Source organism: Puma concolor, chromosome B1 (genome assembly GCF_028749965.1).
Source record: "Puma concolor isolate L17-30 chromosome B1, mPumCon1.1.hap2, whole genome shotgun sequence".
Classification (NCBI taxonomy): Eukaryota; Metazoa; Chordata; class Mammalia; order Carnivora; family Felidae; genus Puma; species Puma concolor.
In genome coordinates, this window is record NC_141670.1 from 120,040,848 (window position 1) to 120,060,927 (window position 20,080).

The window sequence follows — 20,080 nt, forward strand, 5'->3', positions numbered from 1 at the left end:
TTTACTGGAAGAGTTTTGAGTATACAGTCTTTTGTTTCCTTTTAAGAATTCTTCAATTTGGGGGCACCTGGGTGGCTCAGTCAGATAAGTGTCCGACTTTGGCTCAGGAATGATCTTGCTGTTCCCGAGTTCGAGCCCCATGTTGAGCTTTGTGCTGATAGATCAGAGCCTGGAGCCTGTTTCAGATTCTGTGTCTCCCTCTTTCTCTCTACCCCTCCCCTGCTTGTGTTCTGTCTCTGTCTCTCTCTCTCAAAAATAAATAAACATTAAAAACTAAAATTAAAAAAAGAATTCTTCAATATTACCTAAGTTTCCTAATTTGTTGGCATATTGTTGTTCAGGAAGACTTATTACAGTTATGGCCCACAAGGAAGAAAGACTATTAAGATAAAATTATCTTATATTTACAGGTGCATTGTAAGAGGAGAAAGAAGCAACTCTTACAAAAAAGTGAATAACTACGTTTTCATTTTCTCAGTGTATCTCATGTGTGAACTGAGTGATCACCATCTAAAGAGTAGCCTCATGTTACTTTCTATCTATCCACGTTTTCTAATTTATTTTCCTTCACAATGTTTACTACTATTTTGTTTCCTACTATATTCATAGCATCTAGGATACTGACTACATATAGTTGGCACTCTACATATTTCTTGTATGACTGGCTGAATGGATGAACAGAACACATTTTTAAATTGCTCTCCTATCACTTCCTACCATTGAATAATGTGGGCACAATTTACCTTAATGAGATATAATGAAAATATAATTAAAAAGAAAAATAAGATATGAAAAAGCCTTCATTTTCCATCTTTATTATCCAAGTTTAAAGGTTATCCATTGCCTGTTTTTCCTCCATTTGCACAGTTAAATAAGCCTTTACATCATCACAATGTAAATACTCACAGATTTGGAAATCCTCCTGCTTGATGAGTGTCATCATCCCTATGATTTTAAGGATAATCTAGTGGAGCTGCTACATTCCAGTATTTACTTCAGAAAGCAGTCTGATGTGGTGTAGATCCACATTAGACAAAACTGGTGGGAATTAATTCCTAGTACACGCAAAGAAATTTAACAATCTCCAAGTGTAACACTGAATGTTCCCATTTAATCATTGAACCATTGAGCAGGAGTTGTTCTTATTGAAGTTGTGTAGAAAATTGCATTACTCTCTGTATAGAAATATGTTTCAGATGGAGATTTAGAAAAGAAATAACTGATATACTGTACCACCCTGATGGGATAGGTTTGTATTAGAGAGCTAGGGACAATATCAAAAGATTTTCCAATCTTTAGATTAGAATTTGGCATAAACTTATTTTTCTTTCCATGCCAATCACAAGTTTTAAGAACCACGTTAATTTTTTTGTTTGTTTTTATCTCAAACTTACCTCTTTAGCTGGTTTTTTATTTTTGTTTTTGTCCTAAGTGTTAATTTCATTTTATTCAACATAGTTTGGGATGATTTAGATTGAGTGTCTACTGTGCCTGACATTATCTATATCTCTTTGTATATAGTGTGTTATTTAATGACATTTTAACCTCATGATCATACTCTATTATTCCCATTTGGTAAAGTTAAGGAAACTATTCCTTTAAAAAAAAGTGCATACATGCTGAAGTCTCCTTTTGTAAACAGTTATTCACTCTATCCAAATATTCAACAACCTTAGAAGTAGTCAAATATTCAACTGTCCAATTATACAATAGCCATTTGCAGTCAGTATTCAGCTCTCATTTGACTCCTATAGATACTTTGTTAGGTGCTACAGAACACAGAGATGAATAAATCAGAATCTCCAATGAGTTCAAATCAAAGTATGAGCATAATACTGTTGGAACACTGAGAAGGTTAAAAACTAACTCTGGACAGAGGGAAGGGAAGAAATCCACAGTGATCATTCTGTAATCTGAGTGGAAACTGAAGGATGCCTAGAAGTTGAGCAGTCGTAGAACTTTACAATAATGTATGTATGAGCGAGAGGGAAATCATTCCAGCAAAGAAACTACCATGTGAGAAACATGACATTGTCAAAGGATATGTGAGCTGGACAATTTCTATTTTTCAAGTCAGATCTTCTCTCTACTTATTCTATTCTTTTTTCTGTCCCCTCCTCCCAGGCTGAATATTTCTGTGGACTATATGCATCAAAAGGGTCCCTTGCTCTCTGGCCTCTTCTTTGGCTTTGCCTAGTGGGAGACACTTGAAGGAGATGGGAGGAAGAGAGGAGAGCGACTTTGGAATGTATCCACTCTCCTTCCATTCAGGATTGCTGCAAATTGGCTAAGCCCAAAACAGTATCCATATCTCTTGTCAAGTGATACTCCCCGAAGTGTTCATCTCCTCAGTTCAGATTATAGCATCCTTTCATCCTTGAGACCTGGGCAGGAGGACACCCATGCCTCCCAACTCCTTGTTGTTGCTAGTCCCAGGAATATTCATTTCAAGTTGATTTCCTTTAACAACTTTGTAAAATGGGGTTTGTAAATGGCTTATTTAATTTTGTAAATGACCTCTTTATTAAACTCTCTTCAGTTTTCCCACTGGAGTGTGCCATTGTTTTTCCTGGAGCTCTGACTTATACAACATAGCAAGTTTGAGCAAAAGTTAAGATATTTAGCGCCAGTTAAGATATTTAGTGCCACTGTAGTAAAATGTGTGCAGAATGGCAGCTAATCCTGTCAAAAGTGAAGAAACAGTGAAATTATTTAGAAAGATAACTTGAAAGACATTGTGAAGAAAGCTAAGAAAGAGTAGCATCCAGGAAACCCATTATGGTGATGTTGCAATAATCCAGGCATTGAGAGTTGGAAGAGAGGAACAGAACAGATTTGGTGATGTCAGAAGGTGGACTGATAAGATTTATGATTGTGCAAAGGAAATGAGAAAAAGAAGAGGTTCAGAGTAACTCATACATATATACAAATAATATTTATAATGAGTATACTCAAAAAGTAGTCATTTTTCAAAAATGAAAAACCTATTATTGAAACCTAAGCTTTTTTTCATATATGCATAGTAATATTCATGTTTTTTTCTGAAGATATTCACACTGTAAAAGTGTATATATAAAATCATTTCCATCCATTCTCATAAAGCTCTTAATGTCACTGTTGGTTAAAAAAAAAATGTCTGCCAGGGGGGCCTGGGTGGCTCAGTTGGTTAAGCATTAGACTTCGGCTCAGGTCATGATCTCGCAGTCTGTGAGTTTGAGCCTCATGTTGGGCTCTGTGCTGACAGCTCAGTTTCTGGAGCCTGCTTCAGATCTGTGTCTCCCTCTCTTTCTGTCCCTCCCCTGCTCATGCTTTGTCTCTCTCTGTGTCTCAAAAATAAATAAATGTTAAAAAAATTTTTTTAAAAAATAAAACTGTCTGCCAGAACTATGGACTTGCAGTACCAGTTATAATATGTGGCTTTACTTAATCACATGTATATAAAAGACATATAAAAGGAAAGCCAAGTAATTATAAGGGGAAGCTAATAGATGGAAGGAAATTTTGGCTCAATACTATTTGATATATAAGTCATACTGTAGTACTCTGCAAATTACACAAACTAAGTTACTTCACTCGGTTGTCCCAACAATCTGCTTCCTGTCATAATTTTGATTATAAGGGCCTGGAACCATAATTAGTTCTCAGACAACCTCCCTCTGATTAAAATTATAATCTCAAAGTTATGCGGGAAACTACTTTCATCTATTTCAACAATTCACCTGAAGTTTATAATCCCTTAACTCACTCAGTAAGTGGTGATTCATTCTATTCCTGATTCTTCAGTGCCTTCAACAACAGAGGAAAAAAAAAAAAAAAAGTATTACCACTGGAGACAGTCCATTGTGCCCTACAGAGTTGTGATTCATCTTTCTCCAGAAAATGTGGTCTGAGCTCTACCTCCTGTAGCAGTCTAAAACTGCTCTACTATCTACACTATAGCTCTTCATTTATGTGTATTAATACTTATTTTATATTTATATTAATGTAAATTAATATAAATATATAAACACATATATATTAATATGTGTATTAATATCTATTTTATATTTATATATTTTAATAATTATATACTTATATAATATATAACATATTTTATGTATTATATATTGTATATATTCTTTTTGAGAGAGAGAAAGAGAGAGGTAGAGGGAAAGGGAGAGAGAGACTTTTAAGCAGGCTCCATGCCCAACGTGGAGCCCAACTTGGGGCTCAATATCGCAACAAGATCATGACCTAAGCTAAAATCAGGAGTCACATGTTTAACCGACTGAGCCACCCAGGTGCCCCAACATTTGACTAAAGCTTGCAAGTGTCTCAAGTCTTTTCTGGTTAAGAAATTTCATTTCCTTTACCCATTGACTATAATATGACCTGTCTATTGCCCTTACCTAGGAGTTTCTTTAGCTCTTATTCTAACTCCTCCATTTTGGGGCAAACTTTTGAATTCTCTCTTCATCTAAAAACTCTTTTCCTTATAGAATGAAATAAAATTGGATTGAATTTTTTTTTTCTTATTGACCTGAAAAAGGGCTTTGGATGCATAATAGGAAGCATATTACCTTATAGTATAAATAGAATATCATGTATAATTACACTATACACAATTACATCTAGTGTTTTGTGTTATCTGTATAAAATATTGAATACTAAAAATATAAGTCCTTTTCAGCTTCAAATATATTTTAATGAAAGCATTGCTTTCAAGAAAATAATCTGCCAAGAGTTCAAAACTATTCTCATGGGGAATTAGTTTCTATATATATTATATATATAATTTATTTAATGTTTATTTTTTAAGAGACAGAAAGAGAGAGCATTAGCAGGGGAGGGGCAGAGAGAGAGAAGGAGGCACAGGATCTGAAGCGGGCTCCACACTGTCAGCAGAGAGCGCGATGTAGGGCTGGAACTCATAAACTGTGAAGTTATGACCTAGCTGAAGTCAGATGCTTAACCAACTGAGCCACCCAGGCACCCCAGGAACCAGTTTCTTAACAAAGTTAACTTTTCAATATATGATTGATAACATAAAGATGACTTTGTGAAAGCAGCACTTTCAAAGTGATATATAGAAGTGGTTATATATGTTCCCATTAATTTTCTGAGACAATATAGAGATGACACAAAATATTAGTAAATTGGACTTTAAAAAAAGGGTTTATAGTTTTACAGTATTTATGGTATTTCACAGATGAAATAACCTATTATTTTCTGATTTTTAAATTATTTATCATCAGAGATAATATAAATAGCATAAAATAATTTTTAACAGTAAATTTTATATTGTTAATATAGAAAACTATTTCTAAATTGAGGTCTGAAATGTTGAGGAGAAATTGTTTTATGTGGTACTCACTAATGAGGTAGCATTTTATTATAAATCATTTTGTAATTATTATAAATAATTAGAATTTAAAGATTACCTGATTTATATATAAAGCTCTTAGAATAGAGTCTGGTACAGGTGTTAGCAATTATTGCTTTTATTGTTAAAAAAGAAAACCTAAATACATATTGGATATATATCAGTGAAGTCATGATTAATACCTCTCCAGCTTTATTTGACATCTTTGCTTTTCATTCCTCTGTGCTGTAGAGAATCTGGCCTTTCTAGTTTCTCAAATACCTCTTGCTTCCTCCAACCTCAGTACTTGCTGTTCCACTTTTTCTTCAAATCCCAATTCTAATTAACTCCTATTTATTGTTCTAAACCAATGTTGCTTCCTCGGAGAAGCCTACTAATATCTCTACCATCATTTCAACCCACACCCCAGCCTAGGTCAAATTGCCTATTTTATGCTTTATGATTACTAGTACATGTCTTCTTAACACTGTGTACACAGTGGAGATAATTTTGCAGACTTCCTAAAGGATTGGGCTAGATAAACTAGCCTACTGAAAGAAATGCAAAACTGGGCTAAACTTGTCAAGGGGTTGTAAATGACAGGGTCACCCATGGTACATGTAGACTTCTTTAAAAATTGCAGAATATAAAATGAGTATAACAAAGAGAAGAAAAGTCAAGTTTAGAATCATAGGATAAAAAGTGGTGGTGTATTCTCCCCTCCCCTAAATTCCTAAATCCAATAAAATTTTGAAATCTGAAATGCTTTATATAATTGGATTTGTTGTGGAAATCATATGACAGTACAAGTTTGCATTCAGGTTCATAATGGGTGACATGAAAGTATTTTATACAGATTCAAGAATGGAAACAGAGGGTACCAAATAGGTTAGATTGTATTTCACTTAGAAATCATGGGGGAAGGTGCTGAACTCACACAGGCCATTACAGTAAAGCTCCATGGAAAGTTTAACCAAATATCCAAGAGGCGATGTTTCCCAAAGAACATTTAGGTAGTGATTTCTTACATATTTTGTGATTATTTGAATAATGTCTTTCTTCTGTGTTAGACTCTGAATTCTACAAGAGTAGGAACCATATCTATCTTATTTATCAATATGGTCAAAGAATGTAATAAAATCTTGGGAAAAAAAGCATTCAAGAAATAATTGAAAACAAATAGCTGATAGTCAATTAATAAATGAATAGGTAAATCTAATTGCTGAATTTAAACCAAAAGTATATAAAATGAAAGTCAAGTACTTTCACTATTATGAAACTTTATTTTTATTTTTAAATTTTTTTTAAGTTTTATTTATTTATTTTGAGAGAGAGGGAGTGAGTGAGCACACATGCATGCATTCAAGTGGGGGAGGAGCAGAGAGAGAGGGAGAGAGAGAATCCCAAGTAGGCTCTGCACTGTCAGCATGGAGCCCAAGGCAGGGCTTAATCTCAGGAAACCTGAAATCATGACCTGAGCCAAAATCAGGCGTTTGACACTTAACCAACTGACCCAGGCACCCCTGAAACTTTATTTTTTAAATCTAATTTTCCTCAAGTGCTAGTCTATAAATTTTACTTATAAAAATCAAAAAATCTGGGTAAATAAGCAAGTTATTTGTTGCTTGATAGTATTTTGAAGTTCCTATTATATGTGTACATATATTTGAATGTATGTATATACAAGCTTATTTTAATAAATACTTGTTCCCTTCAAAATTCACTAAGACAATAGTTATGACAAAATAATTAACTGGCTCACTCTTATTTAAAATACTTATGAAAAAGCATAAATAAAATTTGTCTGCAAAATGCCATTTCAAAAAAGATTATATTTCTCTCTAGTGATTTTTCAAAGCAGAAAATGCCTTAGCACCAAAGGCCAGAAGTTGAAACAGTATGGGTCATGAACAGCTGTTACAACGAATCTTTATTTTGTACAGACAATAGGCAGACAGCATTATATATATGGGCTTTACAGCCTAAAACATTGTCTACCGTGACCGGAAGCAAATTGGAAAACAGCAAAATCCACATCATTTGAGGCAAATATTCTTTGCATTGTTAATCAAGTGCATATCTGAAGGCTGCACACTGCCTTTCATACCAAAATTTTAAAATGTGTAGAGGCATATTAAATCCAGAAACAGAGCTTACTAAAAATGCTAACAAAAGGAAGAATCATACCAGATATCAAGAACAATCGCACATGGAAAAGGCTTGCTTATTGAAAGTAAGTAACGGTATGTCGAAATATTCTGTTTAGACATCAAAGAACCAGAAAAGACCCTTCAATTATATCAGAAAAGTAAGTGGTAAAAGAATGTGGTCTTGTCTTAGAATGGAAAGGAAAATTGATAAAAGATGGCATTTAAAATAGGAGCTTTCAGTGGATGCTTCTAAGAATTACAGACTCTATAAAACATAATTTTAAACTTGTTTGAGTGATATGCTAATTGAAAGAGTGAAGAATCCAATCTTAGCTATTACCTATCAAATGATCATACTAAGGGCACTAATGTATTTGAGAATCTGTTTAGTAAAGGTAAGAATGGTAGTGAGAAGCTCAGACAAAAACCTGGGAAAAGCTAATGTGATCATATCAAAGATACATATTTCTTTAAAGGAGAAATAAAGTACTAACAATCATTTGAGTGATATTATATCGCAGATTGGCTTATTTCTTCTCAAGGTCCAGAGGATATTTATTTGGATGAGCCTAAGGATCCATTTTTTTCATGCCTACTTTTGAGCAAATTGTTATTGCTGTAGAGAGCCACAGAACAGGAAATACTGATGCCCCAATGAATTCCTAATTACCAGTTTCAAATTAATCTTGTCAGCAGTGCCTGGCAACTGTACCTACTTCTATGGCCAACTGGCTCTCCCTTTCTACAATGTTTTAACATTCTTTTATTTTCCTCAAACCATTACCATAATTCAATCTCCCTGGTAACACCTTATTTCAAGCAGCAATCATCTCTCACCCAAAACAAAACAATAGCCAGTTTACTTATTCCCACTGCTTGCATTATTTTCCTTCCTTCAATTAATACTAAAATCTCCTCACTAAAGGCTGATTATTCTCTTCCTTTGACTGATCACCTTGATTTTTCTCCATAGGACAAAAAATCTACGACCTGCTCTACAACTCTATCTCAGACCACTTCCTCCTTCACACTCTGTTTCCATTACAGTAGTCTTTATTCAAGTGCACAATGCTTTCCCCATCCTTACCCTTCACTTTGGTTTCCTGGGCCTCTTGTACCAAAGTGCCACAGAGTGACTGTAAACAAGAGGATTTTACTGTCTTAACAGCTCTGGACGCTAGAAGTGTGAAATCAAGGGATTGGCAAGGGCCATGCTCCCTCAGAAAACTGTAAGAAAATCCTTCCTTGCCTCCTCATAGCTTTCTGTGGTTTGCTGGAAGTCTTTGGCATTCCTTGGCTTTTAGATGCATCAGTCAAACCTCCATCTTCATGTGGCATTCTCCATATGTTTCTCTCTATTCCCAAATTTCTTTTAAATCAGTCATATTGGGTTAGGGCCCACCCTAATGACCTCATTTTAACTCACTTGCCTATATAAAAACCCCATTTACAACTAAAGTCACATTCTGTGGTATTGGGGTTTAGGACTTAAACATACCTTTTTTAGAGGGACACAATTCAACCAATAAAAACTCAGCATTTGTGCAGGAGTTTTTCACATGTCATTTGTTCTTCCAGAAATCTTCCTGGCAACCCTTACTCTTCTGCCACCTTGCCTAGTTACCTTTCCAAATTTCAAGCCAGAATGACTTGTCTTAGGAAAGACTGAGTCACAACCTAAATATGTTTTTCCCAGTAAATGCATTCACATGGCTATATATTCCTTGCCTTTTAACACTTATCATATTTGTAATTTTGTTTATTTTACATTCCTTGGTTATTATCTGTCTACTTCACTAGACTGTGAGCTCTGTGAAGGTCATTTCTCCTTACTATTGTTTCATATACCACAGTAGGCATTCAATAAATGTTTGGTTGAATGAATAACAGATCACACCAGAAATGACAAAAATGTCAGCTTGAAGTTCCTAAATTTCTGCCTTCACTGAAGTGTTAGTTAATGAGAACATAAATTGACTGTCTTCATATAATCCCAACAAAACAATATTCTATCTGTTTGGAAATAATTTCTGTAATATAGAGTAACTTAACATCAAAATCAAGAAGCAACTTGTACTATTTTGAATTATCTGTGCTGTAATAGTAATACAGGACTTTAACACTGCACATGCCAGTCAAATTCTCTTTTCAGTCTCAAAAAAATCAACTCTCTAATATAATGAGAGAAATGCTGTGGTGAATCATAACCAACAGCAGCGGGAACAGAAATACCCAACTATAATGATTCCCTTTCTATGCTTGACTCTTGTCTTTAATATTGCACATAAACGCTTTCAGATTCAGAGGCAAAATAGGATTCTTTGGACGGTATCTACCTTGAATATTTTTTCCTCTCTTCCACAATTCCTTATATGAACTGCCATCCATATTCAAAGTCTTCATCTGTATCCATATGGACTTTGGAGACTGGCAGAACTGTTTTAGAATTCCAGCTCTTACCATCTGGGTCATTTTGACCAATCTACTTAATGTATTTAAGCTTCAGTTTCTTTTTCTGTAAAATAGAAATAATAATATTATCTGGTTGAGTAGACTGTTTTGGATGTTAAATATATATAATGTGTATAATAAATTGCCTGCTTATGGTTGGCAGTCAGGAAATGTTGCTATTATTCACCAACATAAGCATAAGAGGTAAATTATAAAACAATTTTCAATTTCAAACATAGGCATTTTCAAAGCATAAGAGACTCTTAAAAACTGAGAACAAACTGAGGGTTGATGGGGGGTGGGAGGGAGGGGAGGGTGGGTGATGGGTATTGAGGAGGGCACCTTTTGGGATGAGCACTGGGTGTTGTATGGAAACCAATTTGACAAATAAATTTCATATATTGGAAAACAAACAAACAAACATAGGCATTTTATTTTAATTGTGTGGTTCACTTTATTTCCAAAAATATGGTACTGTTTTTATGATTTTTTACCTAACATTCATTTTTACCTATTAGCTGTCATACATAATAAATTAAGGATATTTCCTTTAAGTACATTTCAACTAAAGTTAATATGATGAGTACTACATAGGTAAGTTCCAATATATCTATTAAAGGTCCAATTCTGCCTAATAGTCATAAAACAAAGGGCAATAAGCAAATTAAAAAAAAAACATTATTCTTATCTTGAAATATTTATTCTTAAAATTAAAATGTTTTGGACTTAAGTAATAGTCATTCTTTGATTATATTGTTGCCTTTGAAAATTTTACATAAATCAAAATATATTTGAGAAACACATAATGGTCAATAGCAAAAACAATGTCAACAATGTTTTGTTGATAGAAATGTAAAAATATAATTAGTTTTGTGTATAATTTCAAATTAATTTTCTACTCTATTAGCCAGAATTTGGCAATTAGGCACATTAACCAATTTGAAACTGTCAATTGTTTCTCCCAGACATATCATTAATATTTTAACAAGTGAATAAAACTTGATTTTTGTTACCATATTCAAAGTTTCCAATTTCCCAAAACTTTGCTCTCTAAAAATCATATGTGTGTTTTTGAGAGTCTCAAGTATATTTTTCTATAACTATTATGTTATACATAGTTACACAGGCACTATGAAGATTTTCATGGTAAACCATGAATTCAATTTTAGAGGTAACAGCAAGGCATGGCCTCAGTCAAACTTGACTTATTTATTATTATCTGAATCCTGATCTTGTCTCGATATTTTTAGATGGAGTTGTTGATGATATCCTTTATAAGGGATTCCTCATTTTTGTCAGATAGGTTTATCCATATTAGTTCTCCAGAATTTTCTTCTAAAAAGTTAAACATACAGAAGAAAAATGGAGGTCTTGAGGTACAGAACTCATATTTTTAAGCACTTACTATGCACTTTTTCAGTTCCATTCAACAGACATTTATGAATTCTGATAATGTGCAAGGCACAGCACAAATAATCAACACCTTTCACTTACCTTATTTCTATTGATCTTGACTTCACCCCTATGAGGTGAATGTTCTTGTTTCTATTTTTAAAATAATAAAGCTGAGGTTCAAAAAGTTTGAATAAGTGACAGAATAGGATTTGAACCTCAGTATGCCTGATTCCTAAGACTATGCCATGATTATCATTCCATGCTGCCTCTACAAAGCAAAATCCTTATCAACTTGCTTACCAGAGACAGATAACTCCTTTGAAACTCCATTTTTAACTCTGCTAGCAAGAGAACCAACAAAATGGTTTTGTTTGTTTTTGTATAGGTATATGGCCATTATTGATCCCTTGAAACCCAGACTATCTGCCACAGCAACCAAGATCGTCATTGGAAGTATTTGGATTCTAGCATTTCTACTTGCCTTCCCTCAGTGTCTTTACTCCAAAATTAAAGTCATGCCAGGCCGTACTCTTTGCTACGTGCAATGGCCAGAGGGTCCTAAACAACATTTCACGTAAGTTAATTCTCTATTGTGATTTTCAATTCAATTTATTGAACATTTAAAGAACTATAGGTTGGGAGCAACAATTAAGCAAATAAAACATAAACATTTCCCTCAAGGGTCATTTTGTTATTTGGGAAAAGAGACACATTGAAGTACTAGAATACATGGGTGCCTGGTTGGCTTAGTTGGTAGAGTAACTCTTGACCTCGGAGTTGTGAGTTTGAGCCCCACAGTGGGTATAGAGATCACTTAAAATCTTTAAAAAAAAAAAGTTTAAAATACTACAATATGGTATGGTCAATAAGTTTTATAAATTACAAAGGTTACTAACATGAAAAATGAGATGACTTTTATATGGGGTAACTCTAGAGAGTTTCCTGGAGGAAGTGATAAAATCCCTGGAGATGAAAGCAATGCACAAAGGAAAGCAGGGTTGTTATTAATTGAGAAAAGAATGGGAAAGGAAGAACAGAAGCCCAAAGGTGCTGATTGTCCTTTTAAAGTCCTGGTTAGGGAAAGGCAGTTCTGGTAGGTTCTTGGTTGTGCTCCTTTGTTTTAGCATTAAAGAAACATAAACACTAGGTTGGAAAATAATTATGAATGTTATACAATAGAATTTGGTATTTCATATTTTGGACACATCTTAAGAAAAGCAAAAGGAAAAAAAGTAATTGGGCAACTGTTTGCATTTTTTATTCCGATAATTTAAATTTTAATTCAATAAAATCTAATGCAGTGTCCTATTTTTTTCTTTAAAAAAAAAAACCAATGATGCAAATACAATGGTAATCTTTTATAATTTTTTTAATGTTTATTTTTGAGAGAGAGACAGAGCACAAGCAGGGGAGGGGCAGAGAGAGAGGAAGACAAAATCCAAAGCAAGCTCCAGGCTCTGAGTTGTCAGCACAAAGCTGGACATGGGGCTCGAACTCGCAAACCACAAGATCATGACCTGAGCTGAAATAGGACGTTTAATATAACGGTCATTTTTTAAAGCAGTCACTTTATCAAACTTCTCTACCCAAAGTGCAGATTTGTTTTTAAGTCTTTATTATAATTCCAGTTAGTTAAGATACATTGTTATATTAGTTTCAGGTGTACAATATAATGATTCAACAATTCCATACATCATCTGGTGCTCACCATGAGAAGTGCACTCCTTAATCCCCATCACCTTTTTAACCCACCCCTTCTCACCCACCTCCCTTCCAATAGCCATCAGTTTGGTTTTTTTTAATTAAGAGTATGTTTTTTAATTTTTCTCTCTCTCTTTTCCCCTTTGCTCATTTGTTTTTTTCTTAAATTCTACATATGAGTAAAATCATATGGTATTTGTTTTTCTCTGACTTCCCAGAGTCCAGATTTTTAAAGAAAAATATTAGGAAGTATTTAATTGAAGGAAAAGCAGGAAATAGTTATTAAACTGAATACTGTTATTCTATCTGATATTAATAAATCTTAGCTGTATAACAAAATAAAAGTAATCGTAATAATAAAATTAAGTTATTTATTGACTGAATCGCTTCCCACTGACTGTAACTCAATACTTAAAAAGCTATCAGGAAACTGGAAGGCACGGAGGTTTAAGATTCCCTTTACAAAGAAACAGGTATTGAGAAGACTAGTATACCGAATTCTTTAATTTCCTTAAAGCCTTCCTAAGACAGCGGAAACTACACAAAACTTTATACAAATTTTAATTGTGTGGTTATATTATCAGTTGCCCTTCTATTCCTCCCCAACTGCATCCTTATCAATTTTTTAAATATTTATTTATTACTTTTGAGAGATAGGGAGAGACGGGGGAGGGGCAGAGAGAGAGGGAGACAGAGGATCCGAAGTGGGCTCTGTGTTGACCATGAGATCGTGACCTGAGCAAAAGTCGGATGCTTGGCTGACTGAGCCAGCCAGGTGCCCCTACATCCTTATCACTTTGACTTAAATCTATAAAAACGTAGAATTTAGTTTGCTAATTTATAGTATCTTGACACTGATGTGACTAACACACCCGAATGTTATTTACCAAGTTAATAATGCTATCAAATGTGTCATGACATTAGAAATGCATGTAAATGTCTTTACGTGATGTTTTAAATTATAGTCATATATCTTGTGGATCCAGTGTGGTTTAGAATATCTAGTTACATTTTTTTTCCTTTGGATAAAAACGATTTATTTCAAATATTACTGATGTTGCAAGGGTATATAGAATAATTTTGCATATGAGAAAATACCTGTCAATTGATTTGTGTATTCTGTCTCATCTTTTTGTCTCTGATGATAAATTTAATTAGGTTAGCTCAACAATTACCAAGCAGAGAAGTGGCATTCGTCCAGAACCTCTAGGCAAGGAGAGCATGGGCAGTTTAAATTAGCGCCGCACTGCAGCTATACTTTTTGTATATGAATCAAAGGTTGGCAAGGATCAGCTGGTAGCATCTGGACAAATATAGTAGACAAGAGCATGATATTTTGATAAATTTGTGAAATGAGGACTTGGAGAAAATGTGGAAATAATCTTTGGAATTTTCAATTATGATTTAAAAGAAAATGAATTCAAAGTTCCCCACATATTGCATCTCAATATGATCTTCAGCTTGCGTTTGTTCGTTTGTTTTTATTTCTTGCAGCTACCATATTATTGTCATTGTACTGGTGTACTGTTTCCCATTGCTCGTCATGGGTGTCACATACACCATTGTTGGAATTACTCTTTGGGGAGGAGAGATCCCAGGAGACACCTGCGACAAGTACCATGAGCAGCTAAAGGCTAAAAGAAAGGTACTGTTCATATAATTTTACCCAGCATTTGTGTAAGCGGCTCATCAGAGAGGAAAAACCTAGTTATGACATTTTAATATAATATGATTTAATGCTTTACTCCTATTTTTTTGTCTTGTTTTCTTTCTTTTTATCAACTCTTTCTTTTAATTTATTTTTGTCTTCTATAAGCACTATCCATGTACAGAATCGGTCTGGAATAGTCACTTTCTTACAGGACTTTTATTTACCTTTTATAGAGTATTCTCAATTACTCCACCTGCAACTTATGAAATTTCACTTTAAGCCCAGTGATTATATTTCTGCAGCTGTAGCTATCTTTGTCCTTTATTGAACAGAATGCCTCGGATGCCCTCTAATCATCCAGCAGTTTCCTTTATCCCCAGGATCTCTCTTAGTATGTGCTATAGTTTCCTAATATCCATCTTCCTATCCCTCTCCCACGCCTCCTGCCCCTCCGCTACCTCCAACCCGCCCCTCCCCTCCCTCATCCCCATCTGTACACAGCCATTATGTATGTCTGATTAAGAGATGAGAGCTGCATTAATATTCTTCTACAACTTATTGGGTGCATGAAAAAGCTTACTTTTGAACAATTCACATGAAACAAAAAGCTTCTAAAGATTATTATATTGACATTTTACTAGGATTATTTTTTCATTAAGATGTTTGTACTATCATGTGACTCAATATGTGAAATTTTAAACAAATGTGTGGAGTTAAAAAGAATCTTACAATCATCTATTCCATCTTTCTCTCTTCAGTCGATGTATTCCTAATGCAAATCAGAAATGCTTTCCCAAAGATAAGAGTCATACTGATTATGCCAATTATTATTTATTCCATTTACGATTCACTTATTTATGTAGAACTACTACCTACCACATGGACACTTCCCTTAAAAAACACTCAACAATTTAAAAACCACTTACCTACAAACACTCACTTAACAAAGATCAATCAGGTTTTAAAATCTAATGTAGAAATTTGATTCTATTTTAGTACTGATATGTTTTTCCTCTGTTATCGGTAAATAGTGGAACATAAGACTTATGTTCAGTTAACATTTCACCATGGTCTCTAGTATTTGGAAACAAAAGAGTAAGCATGAAGTTCACTTTAATTTAGTCATTTCAGCCTATAATATTATGGATTTATTTCTCTTTCAAAAAATTACCTTAAAAATGAAGTACACAAACAACTAAATCATGCCTTTAGCGTCTAAAAAAAATTTAAATTTAAAATTTAAAAAAAGCCTCTAAAACTAGAAGAATTTCAACAACATGGTGACCTTAAGTTAATAGTTTCTCTTTCTACTTTGTAATTTCAACCCTCACTTGCTAACATCTTGCTCATATTGCAAGATACTTTTTGCAAGTACTATTTTCTTATAGCTATACTTCAGGTTCATCGCATTAAATAACTGATACGGATTTCAGAATAATGTCTGTCTTTGTATTACTCACCTAGTTTCTCATCTTTCATTTCCTTCTTATGGCTTAGGCATCTTTTTTTTTCTTTTTTCACATTTTTTCCCTGTTTACTCCTAAACAAATTAAAATAAGCCCAGTATTTGTTGATTATAGTTCTCTTTTTCTCATATACGTGATATCTTCTAGAAAGAAATGAAAAGTTAATCTAACTGTTCCTCTTTATTTTTGATTTGAGTCCCAGGGACAGGAAAAGCAAGAAAGAATATTTTTGTCTTTGGCCTTATATACCTGATGAAAGTAAGGCATAAATATTTAATTTTTATTTCATTACTCTTCAATTTCAAAGTATGAATATCAACTCAAACTGAGAGAGTGACCCTTCTAGAACATTTTAAGAAAGTCAGATATTTAAAAGCTCCAGTCCATATTTCTCTGAGATTGTGTTCTGGGCTAAAATAATACAAAATGACATTCATGCCATGAACTTCTCATAATAAATCAACTTGTCCTTGGATTTCGTTCACAGGCATTTATTAGTATGATCATCAGTATCTTAGAAGTAATACTCATTTTGTCTAAAAATTTAAAATTTCAAAATTGAGCTGGCTTTCCTCTTAATTATTTGTATCCAAAATTAAAATATTGTCTGATATGGCTTGGAATATAGTTTTTTATCTAGTAATCATATGTTTTGGGTTTTTTTTAATGTATGTTTATTTTTGAGAGAGAGAAAGACACAGCACGAGCAGGGGAGGGGCAGAGAGAGAGGGATACAGAATCCAAGCAGGCTCCAGGCTCCGAGCTATCAGCGCAGAGCCTGATGTTGGGCTGAAACCCACAAACCATGATCATGACCAGAGCGAAAGTCAGATGCTCAATCGAATGACCTACCCAGGTGCCCCATATGATTTTTTTTTAATTTTTTTTAACATTTATTTATTTTTGACAGAGAAAGACAGAGCATGAGTAGGGGAGGGGCAGAGAGAAGGAGACACAAAATCTGAAGCAGGCTCCAGGCTCTGAGCTGTCAGCATAGAGCCCAACGTGGGGCTGGAACTCATAGACCACGAAATCATGACCTGAGCGGAAGGCGGACGCTCAACCTGACCCAGGTGCCCCGCCCCATATGATTTTTATATTTTAATATGACAACTTAGGTCAAAAATATAAACCCTGCTCTGGATGAGCATTTTTAATTATACACTATCTTCTGGAGAATAAATCTTTGATAATATAGATTGGATTTCAGAGATTAAACAAGAGAGTATTGGTTATAACAGTGCAAATTCATCATGACCATGGGGGGAAACAACTCCATAAGAAACTCTCAGCCAGCCTCCTGGTAATAAATGAGTAGTGGAACCCCCAAATACATGAAAAAATGAAAGCTTAAGAAATTTTAGTCAAATCACTGAAATCTTTGCAACTGTTGAGAAACATTGCTTTCATTTCTCTTTCTCCCCCAATCTGCAGAAATTGTGCTCAATTTCAAACATTGATTAAATTCTCTGAAGAACAGTCAGTAAAATAAATTACTATGTCTATGTTAAAGAGAATGTATCAATCCAAACATTAAACTAATATGAAACTTTCAGATAATTGAAGATTAACTTCCCTGTTCAATCTTGACATATGTCCTACCTAAGTATATATATATTGTTTGAAAATAATACTACTAGTTCTAGCCAACACCAGGTAAAAAGACTAAATATTAGTCCTAAGAAATAAGTTAATACTTCTGGAAATATTTCCTCATTAAAACTGGAGTGCTGAAAATGAAAATCACTATTAAAATCCAATGACTCTACAAAGCTCACTAAACGCTAGAAGGATTGTCTGATATTTGAGTCACATATATAGAACTAGTCTTCCAAAAAAATGGTAACAATCACACTAACAAACTCTTTCTTATATAAGTGTATTTTACAACTTCAAAGCACATTGTATACCTCATTGCACAACCAGATATCCTTAATTTATAGTAAATGTTCTAGATTTTAAATTACTGTATGTTATATACCTATTGGCTTTCAATATAAGACTATTTAAAAATGCATATTGAAATAATAATGTACCTTTAATGTAATAAAGTGATTAACTTAAGAATTCTGGCACTTTATTTTTTTTAATTTTTAATTTTATTTAAATCCAAGATAGTTAACATATAATATAGTAATGATTTTAGGGGTAGAATTTAGTGATTTATTTACCTATAACACCCAGTGCTGATCCCAACAAGTGCCCTCCTTAATGCCCATCACCCAGGTAGTCCATCCCCCCACCCAATACCCCTCCAGCAACCCTCAGTTTCTTCTCTATGGTTAAGAGCCTCCTATGGTTTGCCTTCCTCTCTCTTTTGCTTCTTATTTTTCCTTCCCTTCCACTATGTTCACCTGTTTTGTTTCTTAAATTCCACATTATGAGTGACATCATATGATATTTATCTTTCTCTGACTTACTTCACTCAGCATTATACACTCTAGCTCCATCTTCATTGTTGCAAATGGCAAGATTTCATTCTGTTTGATCGCCAAGTAATATTCCATTATATATATATATATATATATATATATATATATATATATATATACACCACACCATTATACACACACCATTATATATATATATATCTTCTTTATCCATTCATCAGTCAACAAACATTTAGGCTCTTTCCATAATCTGGCTACTGTTGATAGTGCTCCGATGAACATTGGGGTGCATGTGCCCCTTTGAATCAGCATTTTTGTATCCTTTGAGAATCTCGGCACTTCAAACAAGAGTATTTTCAAATAGTAGCAAATTATAAAGTATTGATTAAAACCACACAATCCCAAAAGTCTTGGCTCTCATTAGTTTTATTATTTTTGTAGTAATTGGTTAATATTCTTGCCAAAGCTCTCCTTCAGAAAATGTGTACTATTTCATACATTACGTTGCTATAATATTCAAATTGAAAGTTGAATTTGAAATATTTTTAAGGTTTAAGACAGAATGTTTTTCTAACATTATCCTGTTTACTGAACTTGTTATACTAATGCTTACATTCCAGTGTGAGAATAATTTAGTGTCTAGAAGAAAAAACTGACCCTGGTCTACTTTATTCTACTTACAGGTGGATATAGCCACAGATTTTGGCTACCTTTAAAAGCCCGGCTAAGATACCATGTATGAAAGTAATCTACTTGAAGTCATAACAATTATACACCAAAATCTGAAACTGTATCTCTTTATGTTGGAATATAAAAAGTCAGATTTTAAATATCTAGTGCAGGGGCACCTGGGTGGCTCAGTCAGTTAAGCATCTGACTTTGGCTGAGGTCATGATCTCACGGCTCGTGTGTTCGAGTCCCATGTTGGTCTCGATGATGACAGCTTAGAGCCTGGAGCCTGGTACAGATTCTATCTCCAACTTTCTGTCCCTCCCCTGCTTGCACACACTCTCTCTCTATATATAAATAATCATTAAAAAATTTTTAAATATCAAATGCATAACTCACAAGCTGATTTAAAATACATTTGCAGTTTAAAAAATCTATACTAGAATGATAGCTCTGATCATTAGCTAAAATTTAATGAATCCCTTTCTTACTGCTATTCTAGATTAAAATCAAATGCAGTATAAGGAGGAAATGAGTAGGGGGTGCTAATATCTCATATTTAGGATGTTTTGGTGAAAGAAATCAGACATACTTTGACTTTTTTCAGCTTTGTCCATATTGTTCCATTTCCTTCAGTTTCTAGGAGTCAGAAAACTAGAGATACTGTCTCGTAAACCATTGTAATGCTTATTTGAGTTAGGATCCTATCTACAACTAAATCTACACAGCTACGATTTGAACTCATTCACTTTAGAAACAGAAGAGTTGCTATCCGTCTCTCACATAGTATTCTCATAAATTGACTACTTTTGGCAATGTGACATTCCCCTATAAATGATACTAAATTCTTTGCAATGACAAAATAT

General features: G+C 33.9%; 1 protein-coding gene across 1 annotated transcript in view; it reads left to right on the plus strand.

Annotated features, from left to right (window-relative positions):
* The window catches only part of TACR3 (tachykinin receptor 3), a 94,889-nt gene that overhangs the window by 27,961 nt on the left and 46,848 nt on the right, over positions 1–20,080 (plus strand). The window contains exons 2-3 of the mRNA XM_025921768.2: positions 11,723–11,911; positions 14,533–14,683. Of these exons, the coding sequence (XP_025777553.2) occupies positions 11,723–11,911; positions 14,533–14,683 (340 nt within the window). The remainder of the gene's footprint in view (positions 1–11,722; positions 11,912–14,532; positions 14,684–20,080) is intronic.